Source organism: Pseudochaenichthys georgianus, chromosome 9 (genome assembly GCF_902827115.2).
Source record: "Pseudochaenichthys georgianus chromosome 9, fPseGeo1.2, whole genome shotgun sequence".
Classification (NCBI taxonomy): Eukaryota; Metazoa; Chordata; class Actinopteri; order Perciformes; family Channichthyidae; genus Pseudochaenichthys; species Pseudochaenichthys georgianus.
This window is the reverse complement of record NC_047511.1, coordinates 30,797,857-30,811,225: the sequence shown is the minus strand read 5'-3', so window position 1 is coordinate 30,811,225 and position 13,369 is coordinate 30,797,857. Positions and strand designations below refer to the sequence as shown.

The following is a 13,369-nucleotide window of genomic DNA, read 5'->3' as shown; positions in this document are numbered from 1 at the left end:
GATTTATTCTGAAAAGTTTAACTTTACTCAAAATGTTGACTTTATTCTTAAAATACTCTCTTAACTTCATGCATGATTTTGAGGTAATTCTAAGGATTTCAATATTCTTGAAAAAAAATAACAGAAGAAATATATGTAAATATATATAAATTCTCGAATTGCAAAAGAAACCCTTTAATTTCATCCTTGCCATTTTGACTTTCTTCTCAAGATGTAAAACAAAAACAAAAAAAAACTGTAAAGAATGTTTTTCCTTCCTCAAACCGTCCCATACTCCCCTGATACCTTAATCGTAAATTGTATGATACTAAACTCCCATGTCATCAGAGTGATTTTTTGGTAATTAATGGATATGGATAAGTGTGAATGTTTTACTCAGATTACACCTGGACATCTTGTAGTTATAGTGACTCAGATAAGCACCAGATGGCCTTTTATTCATCAGAGATTAACAATCTGACTAAAGCTGATCAAGGCTTATTGTCAAGTATTACTGTTGAACAGTGATCAGTTGCCAGGCCCTCTCAGCTCCTCTACTGTTATGAAACATTTCCGAATTAGTGAGACTTTTGTTCTTATCACAAGTTATTTTTATGTGGAAATCAGGTGATATTTACAAGTCTTTCTTCCTTTTTGTTTATTTAGTGTTCCCTTAAAATAAAACACTCTAAATAAAAAAACTAGATAACGAAATATGTTTTAAAAAACACAGTTTAGAGTTGACCTTATCGTATAATTTGTTTGTGTTTGTTTTGTGTGTGTGTGTGTGTGTGTGTGTGTCATAGGTGTGTGTGAGTGTGTGTGTGTGTGTGTGTGTGTGTGTGTGTGTGTGTGTGTGTGTGTGTGTGTGTGTGTGTGTGTGTGGTGTGTGTGTGTGTGTGTGTGTGTGTGTGTGTGTGTGAGTGAGTGAGTGAGTGAGTGAGTGAGTGAGTGAGTGAGTGTGTGTGTGTGTGTGTGTGTGTGTGTGTGTGTGTGTGTGTGTGTGTGTGTGTGTGTGTGTGTGTGTGTGTGTGTGTGTGTGTGTGTGTGTGTGTGTGTGTGTGTGTGTGTGTGTGTTTGGTTTATTCCCCTTAAAAAGTTAGGGGAAGTTCTGCAGGAGCACCTACTTTTACTTTCACTTGGCTTCACCTTTGTATGCCACTTACAGTGTTCTCTTGAATTCTGGTTTGAACTGGAACCGACCAACTGTATCAGCCAATGACTTCCAGACTGTACTAGGCTGTCTAAGTTTCCACGAATTCACTCACTGATATATGACTGCCTGTTCTTTACAACTCACACACACTCACAAACACCACCAGGCCCTACCCAGAGTATTTGTTTTCTGCTCAGCGGGGCCTGTATAGTGCCTGGGGAAGTGTTACGTTATACTGACACGTTGAGGGAATACGTTGGGACTTGTTTGACCTGCAGGCTACAGCTATCTATACAGCATATGACACCCTACGAGGGAAAGAAAGGAACGTGTTTTCATGTTTCACAAAAACAAGACCGGGAGATGATGCCCTCAGGTTACTGTTGGTGTTAAAAACAGCAGGTGAACGTACAATTTAGAAAAATAAAACAAAAGAACAGACACAGATCACAACACTGTATACATTCAATATAAATATGTTTAGTACCAAAGCTGTTATAGCAGGATTTTAGGTAATACTACTGAAAATTACTCAGTCTCCCTAGGCACCAAAACAATTTTTATTTCCCCACTATTTGTACATTAATTCAACTGTGAAATTCTTTATAAGTGTATCCCACTTCAGATTTTTCTTGATATTGTATCAAACAATTCCCCACAATGCCAAAAGAGTAACATTGTGGTGCATGGAGAAATGGGAAATCCCTTAATTTAAGCAAGCTTTTGTGCCTAAAATAATAATTATAATAATAACAGTATCTTCTCAAATAGTTATTCATTCCATGAAACAATGACGAGGATATGACATCATGGTTTTCAGTTGTTGCTACAACCCTGTTTACCAACTGAAACTAGTGACAGCTAAAATACATTACACAACCATTTCTCAACAGTACATCCTGAAACCGTCCTGATCTCTTCTCGCTCTGCTCTTATCTTTCCTAGCCTCGCACATAACATGTTTACGCATACACAAGTACATTGTTGTGGGGACCATTTTTAACCTTCCAATTGAGGACATTTTTTAGGTTTGTAGATCATTTCTATGTGTCACATCAGCCAGATCTGTTGTTTGGCGGTAAATATTTTGTTTTAAAAAGGCCCAGACACACCAAAAGGTTAAGATTATTTGGGTGTTCAGTTTGTGTAAATGTCGGGATCGGGCATGAAGTTGTGATAGTTAAGATTAAGGGTTTGGGTCAGGGACTTGCACATCATTTGGAAAATAAAATATAGTATGTATAGAAATATATATTTGCTGTTGTGGTTACGTAAATACAAGTAGCCCCTAATGCCTCTGCGGGCAAAAGAGATGGAGCAAGCCGTAAAAGACAGGGGTGACACCCAAAATTGGGGTGGAGGTGGTGGGAGGGACGGCCTCTCAAAAATCTATCTGTACACATCCCTGGCAGCAGGTACTGAATTAGGTAAATGAGGGTCATCAGGGGTGGCTAAAATAAAGTATTGATAGTACAGATTAAAGTTTGTTTTGAAGTGATAATAGCAAGAATAGGACAATCAAAACCAAATCATTCGATCAGTTTTTGAATAGGTCACATGCTGGGCACATGAAAACTCATTAATTTACACATTAAAAATCTTCGAGATTAGCTGATTAAATAAAGGTTTTATATATTTGTTTGTGTGTATATGCAGGAGGGAGGGTGAGCAGCGTCGTGAGCAGCGTCACATTCTCCCATAACAAACAGGCTTGCATAGCATTGTAATATACATCTTGTTTTGTTCCTGTGACATAAATAATCATTAGGTGGCAGGAGGGGCGAGGCTGTTTTAACAACAAATAGTGCCCTGTGACAGACATAGTCTTGAACAAAGAGGCATTACCAAGGGATTATCCTCTTAATCATACTTTTTTTTTCAATTCTGTCATGTCAGCACTACTATTCATAATATATGCAGGCTTGGGGAGTAACAATATATGTGTAACAGGAATATGTGATAAGGATACAGAAAAAGGTACTGTGTTCCTTTACAGTAACATAAAGAAAATACAATCATTACTGCTACATTTTTCAAAAATAGGGATTTATAGCAGGATAACATTACAATACATTTTGAAATAAGAAACAATATATTAAGAAACACATGCACACACATTACAATAACACTTCATGAAAGACTTAGTGAAACGAGTCTCGACTGATACCCAATCTTGTAGGTCATCATTATGGCCTCTTTTCTTTTCTAAGGTCACATTGTTCTGTTTTCTAATAGAAAACAACCAAGTTAAAGCCTTGTTTTTGGCATTGCATTTGATATTGAGTTTATATATTAGTTTTTATATGATAATTTCGGTTACTGATTACATTTTTCATATGTAATTAGCAATAGTAACAGAATAGATTTGTATATCCCTCCCAACAAATGTGAATGCATTGATTTAGGTAGATTACTCAATAAATAAATAAAAGATTCGTGGCCTTGTAGGAGGATGACGAATGGATGTGTAATAAACGCTATGCGATATGAACAATATGCGCATGCGCATAATTTCCCCCAGTCGTGTCTCTCCGCGGTCAGCCAATGGGAACCCGTTATTTTACCAGTGACATCATCCACCACTCCTCTTACTAAAGAAGGAAACAAACATCCATCCAGAAGGGACGGGAGAAGGAGAGAGAAAGAGAGATAAAGAGAGAGAGAGGTAGGAGGGCTAGGAAGGGAGATTTAAAACCCACCTTAAAACCTGCCTGACACGAAGGACAACGCCACATAAACACAGCTAGAAATAGCTAAAGGACGTTAGGGAGGAACTGAAACATTCGACCTTTTTTCTTCTGCCAGGCTACTTTTCATGACATATCGCGAGAACACTTCGTCGATTTTTCGCAGATCTTGGATTAATTTTTTTTCTTAACAACGATGAATTCCGAAGGTGGCTCAGCTTGCCGAGGTAAACAACAATATGGGTGTTTTTACTAATTTACTAAACTGGGGGTCGGTCACGGCGACCTTTAACGGTGGATTGAAAGATCAGGGGGTGTATGTGTGCGTGATGGTATTGTGTGGTAAACAAGCTTTATTTGTCTTTGGCGAAGATGTCACCACCGAGACCACCATCACCTACACCTCCTGACTGGATGTTATCACAAGCCTTCAAACGTGACTCCGTCTGGGTTCAGGGGGAAAACAAGGGAGGGAGCAATAGCTAGTTGCTGTCTCTGTTTTTCTATTTGCTCCAAGCTGGGGGATGGGGAACCAAAGCCAGCTAATTCCTGTCTAGAAATAGAAAATGCATAAGCCGAATGTACAAGTAGAACGAAAGTGCTGCTCTGCATTGTGCTACATTTACTTATTACTTATTCAATTAACTTGCCAGAACATGTTTGTCTAGTGTTTGCATTAGTTTTAGCTGGGGATAAAACGACGTTTGTTCGGTCTTAATCAGTATCAGAAAACCTTCAATCGTCCCACACAGGGGAAACGTACATAGTCACAACAAAAATAAAGGGCCGAAAATGGCAAAAATACTTATTAAGAGGCATGCCTAAAATATTAGAGATAGAAATTACTCAAATTACAGTTTAGAAAAACACAGGGTGGACAATACAAAGTATCAGTAACCACCAGGTCGACTCAAGTACTTTATTGTGATTATTTAGTCGAGGTTGTTAACGTTGAACATGCTTATAATGTAAAATACTGCGAAAAAGTAGCTCCTACAAAACGATGTCTAAACAGGAAGCAGAGAGATTGCAGACAAAGGAGTAAAGAAGAAACAAAGGGAGCAGAGACCACACTGTCTAGACTGTGGGTTATTAGAAAACATCATTACTAGTGCCTTCCTAACTATTTAAAATTATCATTTTCAACAGTGTGTCCCTTTTTTAAAGAGAATAATTTGCTGCTTGTAACACACCAACTGGGCTTGTTCTTCACTGTGACTCAGTAGTTTTCAGCCCAGCAGGCCCTGAAATATGAGCTAACGTTAAGCCCGTGTGTGACACAGGAGCACTGCCTTCCCCTTTTCTTTGCTAGACATTATCACAGCTATGTTGACCGCGGTTACAATTAAATGGATCGCTTAAAGTCCAAAGTGCACAATATCGAATCAGACTACTTTTCACATTTTATTGCTGCGAGTGCTTTATATATTTTGTGAAAGGAAGTTGGTGGTGAATGATTGTGGCTTGTAATCTGCCCTGTAGCTGGAAACCCCCTGATTTACCCTGTCGGATGTTCAGTATTTTTACAATACACTCTAAGTTGCAAATGGCATATTTATGACATTTCAGCTTACTGCCAGTTTGATTAAACAAGATCTGTGTTTTTGTTATGCTCATCATAAGCCACAATGAAGCTATCAAAGTGGGTTCGTGTAGATCAAGTTGAGAATAGACATCAACATTTACAACAATAATCAGTTATCTTTCATGCATATCATGTGTGCTTGTCTCCCTAAAGGACCCCATTTCATCATCAAAGATGAAAAACTCCTCCACTGTGCATGCAGTGTATTCATGTCGGGTTGAAAGCTAGGGGTATTTAAACAAGGGTAACTCGAGAGTGGTTTTACCTCCTGCATTATCCTTGTTTGTGAGAGGTCTCAGTAAAGGTTAGGTTAAAGTGCCTGCTGTTTGTCTGACAGCTGGGTCCAAACCTGACAGCTGAGCTACATTGTTCCTTTGTGTCAGAAAGTCTGCAGCCACGGCTAATCTGCTCGCAGCCATAGTCCTTGTCATGTTCTTTGTTTTATCTTGTTGTTTTTCTCGTCAAATGTGACGTAGTCTTCGTTTGAATTGATATCCTTCCTTTTGAGGAGCTGATTCCATTCATAGACCTTGACCTGGACTGTGGGGTATTGACGTTAAGCTTAAATCCTATAGTTCAAATGTACTTGTCAACCTCATTAACAGATATGTGGGTCAAAGAGAATGATACTGATGTTAGCATGTAAAGAGAAATCCTTTTGATCTACACGGTAGTAACCAACCCCAGTCTTTAGTCCTGTTTTTCAGCAGTCAGCGGTTGAACACGTGACGCAAAGGGAGAGAAGGTCTTTGTGGGCTTTTCCAAGGAAACCCTTTGTTGACACGCCAGTGATAGCATGCAGCGATAGATAAAGAGCGGAGGAGGAGGGGAGGGGTTGCTGGTTAGCTCAAGATTGAATGGCACTTGTTAGTCTGTTGGTGAGGCCAGGGTACCTCGAGTGAACTGACAGGACGTTCTGAGACAACTGCCAGCCTTTCCTGGAACATTAGGTCGCCTGTCCTGTTTATGCCCGTGACCAGAATAAAGAAATGCTTCACACTAACGCAAGCAAGAAAGCAGCTGCCATGTTACAGCACGACAGGGTCAAATGTTGTTTACTGGGTAAAATATGGTTGTGTTGATGTGTACGCTGAAGGCTTTGTTGTTTTTCTTTTCTGGGAAGGTCTGGTATCAGGCGATCACTATTTGTAAAACAGTCAGGGCAGGCCTGGCAGACAGGATGCCTCTTACCCAGCTAATCTCAGCCTGTCTGTTTGTTCATTCATCAAGGTGTTTTTGATCTGTTGCCTCAAAGGCAGAGCCTCCCATTACACAACTTCCTGCTGTATTGCATTGCAGCAGAGCAGGACAACAACGTCATAGGGCTACACGTTTTGCCAAGTTACACACACATACACACTTGTTTATGGGCGTATTGGTCGGGAGGTAGTGAAATGTCTTGTGGGGCAAAAATTACCAGAAGGGAGGGCAATACTTTCTAGAAACTGTTGCCCTACTTTATTCCTTTCATTCATTATCGTGTGTCTTTGTGGTGAGAACAGTACATTCTGGTTCTGTTTTTGGCCAAGATACTGCCAGTGAGTCAGAGCTTTGTTTTGTGTCAAGACGTGAATGCACTGATGAGGAAGTGTCAGTAATTGTGAAGAGTCATATTGGGTCATAATTATCATGACACACAATGATGACGCATGTAACACAATAACCCTAGATATGAAGTGATGCCAGCTTCGAAACAATGACAAGCTATGGAAATTGATGAAACATTTTCCTAAATGTACATGAAAATGAAAAATGGGTCAAATGTTAAGAAGCCATACAGACTCTTCTAAGCATTTTGAGAGGGGGTCTGTGGGGGAGGAGAGAGTGGGAGAAAGGGGGACACAACATTGAACAGAGCCGTAGGACAGCACAGAGTCCAGTTTCTGCCAAGCTGCTGAGTACACACAGCGAGGGCTGTTTGTTTTCTGGATCTAGCGGAGAAGCGTTCATAACTGTATTCCGGCTAAAGGGCAAGTCAAACGAGCCAGGCATGTTGTTCTTGAATTTTCATAATATCACTCCCATCTGCGGGCTTTGTTGACACATCAACTCGTTTCTTTGGAATGAGATTGTCAAGATAGCAGCATCTACACTGGAAATTGTGTCCTGTGGCGGAAACAATTCAGCCCTCAGTTTACATGGAGGTGTTTGTGATGCAAAATGTTCTCCCTTCGTGCGTCTGTCAGTCTAAATCCTCTCTCTGTTTCTCTCATTCTTGTAGACATGGCCCAAGAGACCAACCAGAGCCCGGTGCTTTGTGCCACTGGCTGTGGTTTCTTTGGCAACCCGAGAACCAATGGCATGTGCTCCGTCTGCTATAAGGATCACCTGACACGGCAGCAGAGCAGCGACCGCATGAGCCCCCGCAGCCCTAGGGGTAAGTCAGTTCTAAAAAAAAACAGATAGATGGAGATGTCATTTAAATTATTCGAGAAGCCTTGAGTGAAAATGTGTACCTTTTTTTAAAGTATGTGTTTACTTAAAGAGATAAGGAGGAACTCAAGGAAGCATAGACATTGTTTTGAAACACAACTAGTTTAAGCCCAGTCAGTGTATTTTCCCAGCCCCCATCCCCTGCCCCCCCTCCTTGTTTTTCCACTCTGTGTAATGAAAGACAGCTGTTTTCTTCATTATAGTGTTCAAGGTTATGTGGGTGTTCCCTCCTTCAGGCATTTCTAAGGTCAAACTGTGAAGCTTTGACAATAGCAATCTGTTGAGACCCATTTTAAAAGCAGTTACAAAGAGTAGAATGATTATCAGAATACAGCTTTGAGAGGGGAACTTAACGTAAATCAGATACAAATATTTTAAATAGTCAATCTTTGGTAGATGAGTATTTTCAACATCAATAAAATGCACTGCTCTGTTTGTTTTGGGGTTTCTTGCAATATATATGAAGCTTTTTCCTTTGAATTCACCTTTGATTGTTTCTATTCTCAAGTCATTATATTCTGCTGAGTTGTGTCTAATGGAATGTGCTTTGTTCTCACCCAGGCTCGGCAGGTAGTCCTACTTTAGAGGCCTCAGCCATCCAGAGACTAGAAGCCAGTCTAGCCAAGGTTGATGCCTCCCCTGTGTCTTCGCCAGACATGTCTAGGTCAGTATTTGCTGTGTTTTTTTGTTCAATGAAGCTAGCCAATTGTAATGCAAGAACTGCTAACTGATTAATTGTCTCATGCTTATCCCCGTTTTTTTTTATTGAAACCTTCAGAACTGTCCAAGGATCTCTTCCTGTTACTCAACAAATGACAGAGATGAGTATCTCGAGAGAGGACAAGCCAGAACCCCTAGAGCCTGGTAAGACACACATAAACACACTTGTAGTAAATAAACATGCTGATTGAGTTGACATGCAGGCAACAAAAACATACACACACAGGTGAATGCTCACATGCAGACTTCTTAAAGCAAATATTGCCTTGTAGGTCTTAATGTTGCCACAGTTTATTTTTGATGCTACGCTGAATACCTCAAACCCAACTGTTGGTTTTACTTACAGCCTCCAAGAAAGAGAGGCGGCCTAAAAATAAACCTATGTAAAAATACTTCCACACCAGAGGGTATTCTCAGATTGTAAGCCGTCTGCCAGAAGCTTTCTCAGAGTAGTGTAACATTTTGTGCCAAAAACCAGAGGGGGCAATTTAGTGATAAGAAACTCACTCATCACTGTCGTTCGGACAAAAGCACCCAATATTAGTTGCCAGTGTGATTACATGTCTCGCATAGCAATGAATACATCTCATTTATCTGCTGCTCCTGCTGTTTAAGATATGTGATAATGGCAAATTAAAGCTAGCATGACTAATTTTCCCCTGTTGTCTTTCCTTTATGTAGTTGTAAACCAGCCTGCTGCTTCTAGTCCTTCTCCTGTAGCTTCTTCCAGCAGTGAAGAAGGCAAGGGGGACACCCCTAAACCCAAGAAGAATAGGTGCTTCTTGTGTCGCAAAAGGGTGGGCCTTACAGGTGAGAAGAGAAGTACATGGCATGCATCCCCTCAGTAAATCAGCTTGTGATAATTGTTTTACTTAGAGATGGAAAGGGAAAAGGGTTTTCTCGTACTACTCTAGTTCAGTTATCCACGTCCCCTGTTCTAGCTTTGACCCCTGACCTTTGTGCTTCCAGGGTTCGACTGTCGCTGTGGAAACCTGTTCTGTGGCATCCACCGGTACTCCGACAAGCACAACTGTCCCTATGATTACAAGGCTGAGGCCGCCGCCAAGATCCGTAAAGAGAACCCCGTGGTGGTGGCCGACAAGATCCAGAGAATATAGATTTAACAAATTTACCAGCAGCGGCAGCAACGACAACAACACCTTTGACAAAGACTGGAGAATGTGTGAAATGAGCACTGGCATGTGTTGCCAAGTGAAGATTGAAAGGACTTGATTAATTACAAAATTACAACCTCAAGAAAATCTTGGAGAAAAAAAAGAAGATCCTGTCTGAGGGAGATGCATGAATGATCACTTTTTCTCCTTTTATGATTAATTCATTAGTTTTGTTTTATCCTACTTTCTGTGGTGTGGCTTTGCCGCTGTTAAGTCCTTTATTTTTTCTTTTAAGAATATGTATTGTCTTATTAAGAGCAGCCCAGGCTAACTGTCCAGGATAGACTGTGCTCCTCTCACCCAAACCAGGCGCCATTTTGTGCCAAACCGTAGACAGCCATTTTACCGAGACCCTGTCATATGTGTCACTAGCAGGTCTTTTAAAGCATCCAGACTCCACAGTAATATTTCCCTCAACCTTTTAACTTCTTGCCCTGTGCTCCGTTGGTACTGGAGTCAGTCAGCGTTTGGAGGAGCATACAACCCCCCACCATGCACAAGGGGCTTTGTTACCTGTCTCTGTCTTTCCTGGCTTTACCTACCTCACAGCTGCTGTGTTAAGCTTTGTTGTCTTCCCTATTTAATTTGTTTTCATCAGCTCTAACCCCAGCAGAACAATGGATCATCTTGATAGTCTGCCTCAGTGACCCTCTGATCAGCATGTGTGTGTGTGTGTTGACTTCAATCGGTTTGATTGTGACGAGGCTTTTGTCCATTATGGCTGGAGGTATCATGCTAGACAGGGACGAACAAATTACTCCACTTTTACTGAATCTGAATATTTTCAATGGACATCATGTGTAAAGAAGTTCCCCTCCTGATGCCTGGTGCAGGGCCGTGTGGTCTGACGGGGAGGATGGCACCCTTCCTGTCAGTTTGGTTGGTGAATTTGAGGAACAATAATGAGGGGCATGAATGAATGGGAAAAATGCACGAGTCACTCTTCATCTGCGTAAGTGTTCCAGACATATTTGGCATCACTCAATTTAGGGTTTCATACATTTTATTTGCGGAGAGACAATTATTTGTTATATTAGCTTTTTTTTCTTCTCTCTTCCATTGATATTGTACTGATGTTAGCGCATGTATTCAGTGCATTTGTGGAATTAGGGTATGTGACCATGATTTTTCTTTTTTTTATGTGTTAACAGAACGTGTGTGTGTGCGCGTGTGTGTTCCCCCACCCTTTTGTCTGTGGAGCTACCCGGTTTATCAGCACATGTTTACAGAACTACAGGAGCATGCAAGAGCTAGATTTATGAAAAATAATAGATACCAAGATTAGATGTATCCTCTCATCTGTCTAACAGCTATTGATCTGTGTGTCTGCTTTAGAGCACTGTAGAAAAGTGTGAGTGTGTATTTGTGCGCGTGCATGTGCAGATTCCTGTGCAAAGGTGTGTTTTCATGGCTGCCTGACACATTGACCCGACGTATGTTTGTGACTTGTGTTAACCCCGCCCCCACCACCTTTTATTTGTATCCCCCTGTAAGGATGTTTTTCATTTAAAACACAAATGTATGTATCCGTTTTGAGTTTTTCCCTTTCTGATTCTTAGTTATATGCAAATTTGTACAAAAAATGAAAAAACAACAAACTGTGTTGATATTTATGTATTACATATAATCTTGCTATCCAGCATTACGACAGAATAGTATCATGTAAATAAAACTGTACAGAGAGACATTACCAAGGTTCTTTGTGTGTTTACTTTCACAGCTCACCATTTTCTTATTTCTCAATGTTCGGGGACTTCGGGTGGAGTGTGTTTGGCTATTTTACCCATTTTGTTACCAACAATTTTGGATATTGTAATGCATTTTCTGTGCAGGACAAAGGGACGATCCGTTAAACAAACTAAACATGTTAATTCCATCAAACAATAAATACATTTAGGCTGTTTTGGAGTGTGAAGTTAGTGATGAATCAGCACAATATGTTAATGAGTCAACTTTGAAGAAGAAATAGTTTACCAGCCACATGCCATAGCTCGTCTAATATCTCAAATATGCTGACCTTGTGTTTTTTAATGTTTGTCCTAACCTTGTCTTGGTCATACAAAGTTAAAATCCCTGGACCCTCGAAGAAAACAATCCAGTTTTGCTTTATAGGCTAACGCTGTGCTAATGCTGCACTCGCATAATGTGTGTGTGTTTTTGAAGACAATGTGTTTTCTCACTCCTGTTGGGAGCTCCGGGGCTGAGTGTGTGCACAGATGGCGTCACAGATGCGGCTTTCACACCAGCGCTTTTCAGTTTCTAGCTCCGAGCGGGAGCTTTTCTGGTTCAGCTCCGGTTTCCCTTTTCAGCTCCCGCTCTGTGCACACCGCCCACTGGCGCCCCAGAGCTGCCCTTGCTGCGTCATGACGTCACCGTTTACATCGCTGATTTGCCACCCAACGGCAGCCATTACGGCGCTCACAACAACAACTGCGTCGGGTCGATGATCGTGTTGCTTTTAATCACACGAAGCCAGAATAAATTGAATAACGACTTCTCCAACCTTATACTTTTCTCCAGAGTGCCGTGGTTCACTGTTTATTAATGTGTTTCTGCAGCATTTACCGACCGCTGCAGTGCTGCTCTTCCACAGGAGTTTATTCTCCCGTTAGCTCCCGGTTAGCTCACACTGCAGCGGCCGCTCTAAAGTATTCACTGTCCGACTCACACAAGCAGCTGATGCATATCCCCAGTTCCCTTAGCCTAAGTGAATGTGTGTCAGTCTGAATTGACACTGTTTGGTATCACAACGCTGTTATGAAAGTTTCTCTGGTATAAAACGGGTGATAGCATAGCAACCGAAGCTAAACTGACTACTTGCATCCGATAGCTGCAATAATACAAAACAACACGTCTGCCTCTCTCCACAATGATCGATAACAGCGAACGGATGGTCAAAGTAAGGCACAAATAAACAGAATCACACGAAGCCTGGTTAGTGTTGCCTGACTTTATAAAGTGTGTTTATAGGCACTACTGCTTGTAGGCAGGCATAACAGTCGACCCATGGGAGGTGGGTTTAGTTTCCTGCACGCCTCGACGTAAGAGAGACGTAAGCGACGTCGCCTCTTAGCTCCAAAGCTCTTGCCTCTGGACCGACAATTTTTTGGAGCTGGAAATGAAGCGGATTCCGGAGCTAAGAGCCGGCGCAGCTCCGGTGTGAACTGGAAAACCCGGCGCTTTTCAGGCTCTAGCTCCGAGCCGGAGCTGAAAAGGCGCTGGTGTGAAAGGGGCAAGAGACAGCTGCTCAGACAGCTGAGTTGTGCTCATGTCCCTGTGACAGAAAGCTACAGAGATCACACTGTCCTGACTCAAATCTAAAGTACAATTTACAACGGAGGATTTACACAAAGCATAGGCTACTATCTGAAAATACCTTTGTTATAAAACTCGAGATTTTGTATTAAACCGTCTGAATCCAGATTAGTCACCAACAACACAAGCGTTCTATGTTAATCACAAACTATTTGAACAACAGAGGATACGCATACTGCAGTGACGGAAGAGAGGAGAATCAAAAACACTGGAACATCTACAAAAATCCTTCACCATTCACACTTTTTATATGTGCAAAAGAGTTAGACACATTCCTCACACACACCTCCTGTAATTGATTTCACTGATGTGTGCAGCC

The 13,369-nt window shown here is 41.3% G+C and overlaps 1 protein-coding gene across 1 annotated transcript; it reads left to right on the top strand.

Annotated features, from left to right (window-relative positions):
• The first annotated feature begins 3,728 nt into the window (after positions 1-3,728).
• On the top strand, positions 3,729-11,425 carry zfand5a (zinc finger, AN1-type domain 5a). The gene is made up of 6 exons (XM_034090959.2): positions 3,729-4,049; positions 7,629-7,784; positions 8,402-8,504; positions 8,619-8,704; positions 9,242-9,370; positions 9,530-11,425. The coding sequence occupies exons 1-6, from the start codon at positions 4,019-4,021 to the stop codon at positions 9,676-9,678; spliced, it is 654 nt and encodes a 217-aa protein (XP_033946850.1). The 5' UTR covers positions 3,729-4,018; the 3' UTR covers positions 9,679-11,425.
• Positions 11,426-13,369: the final 1,944 nt, after the last annotated feature.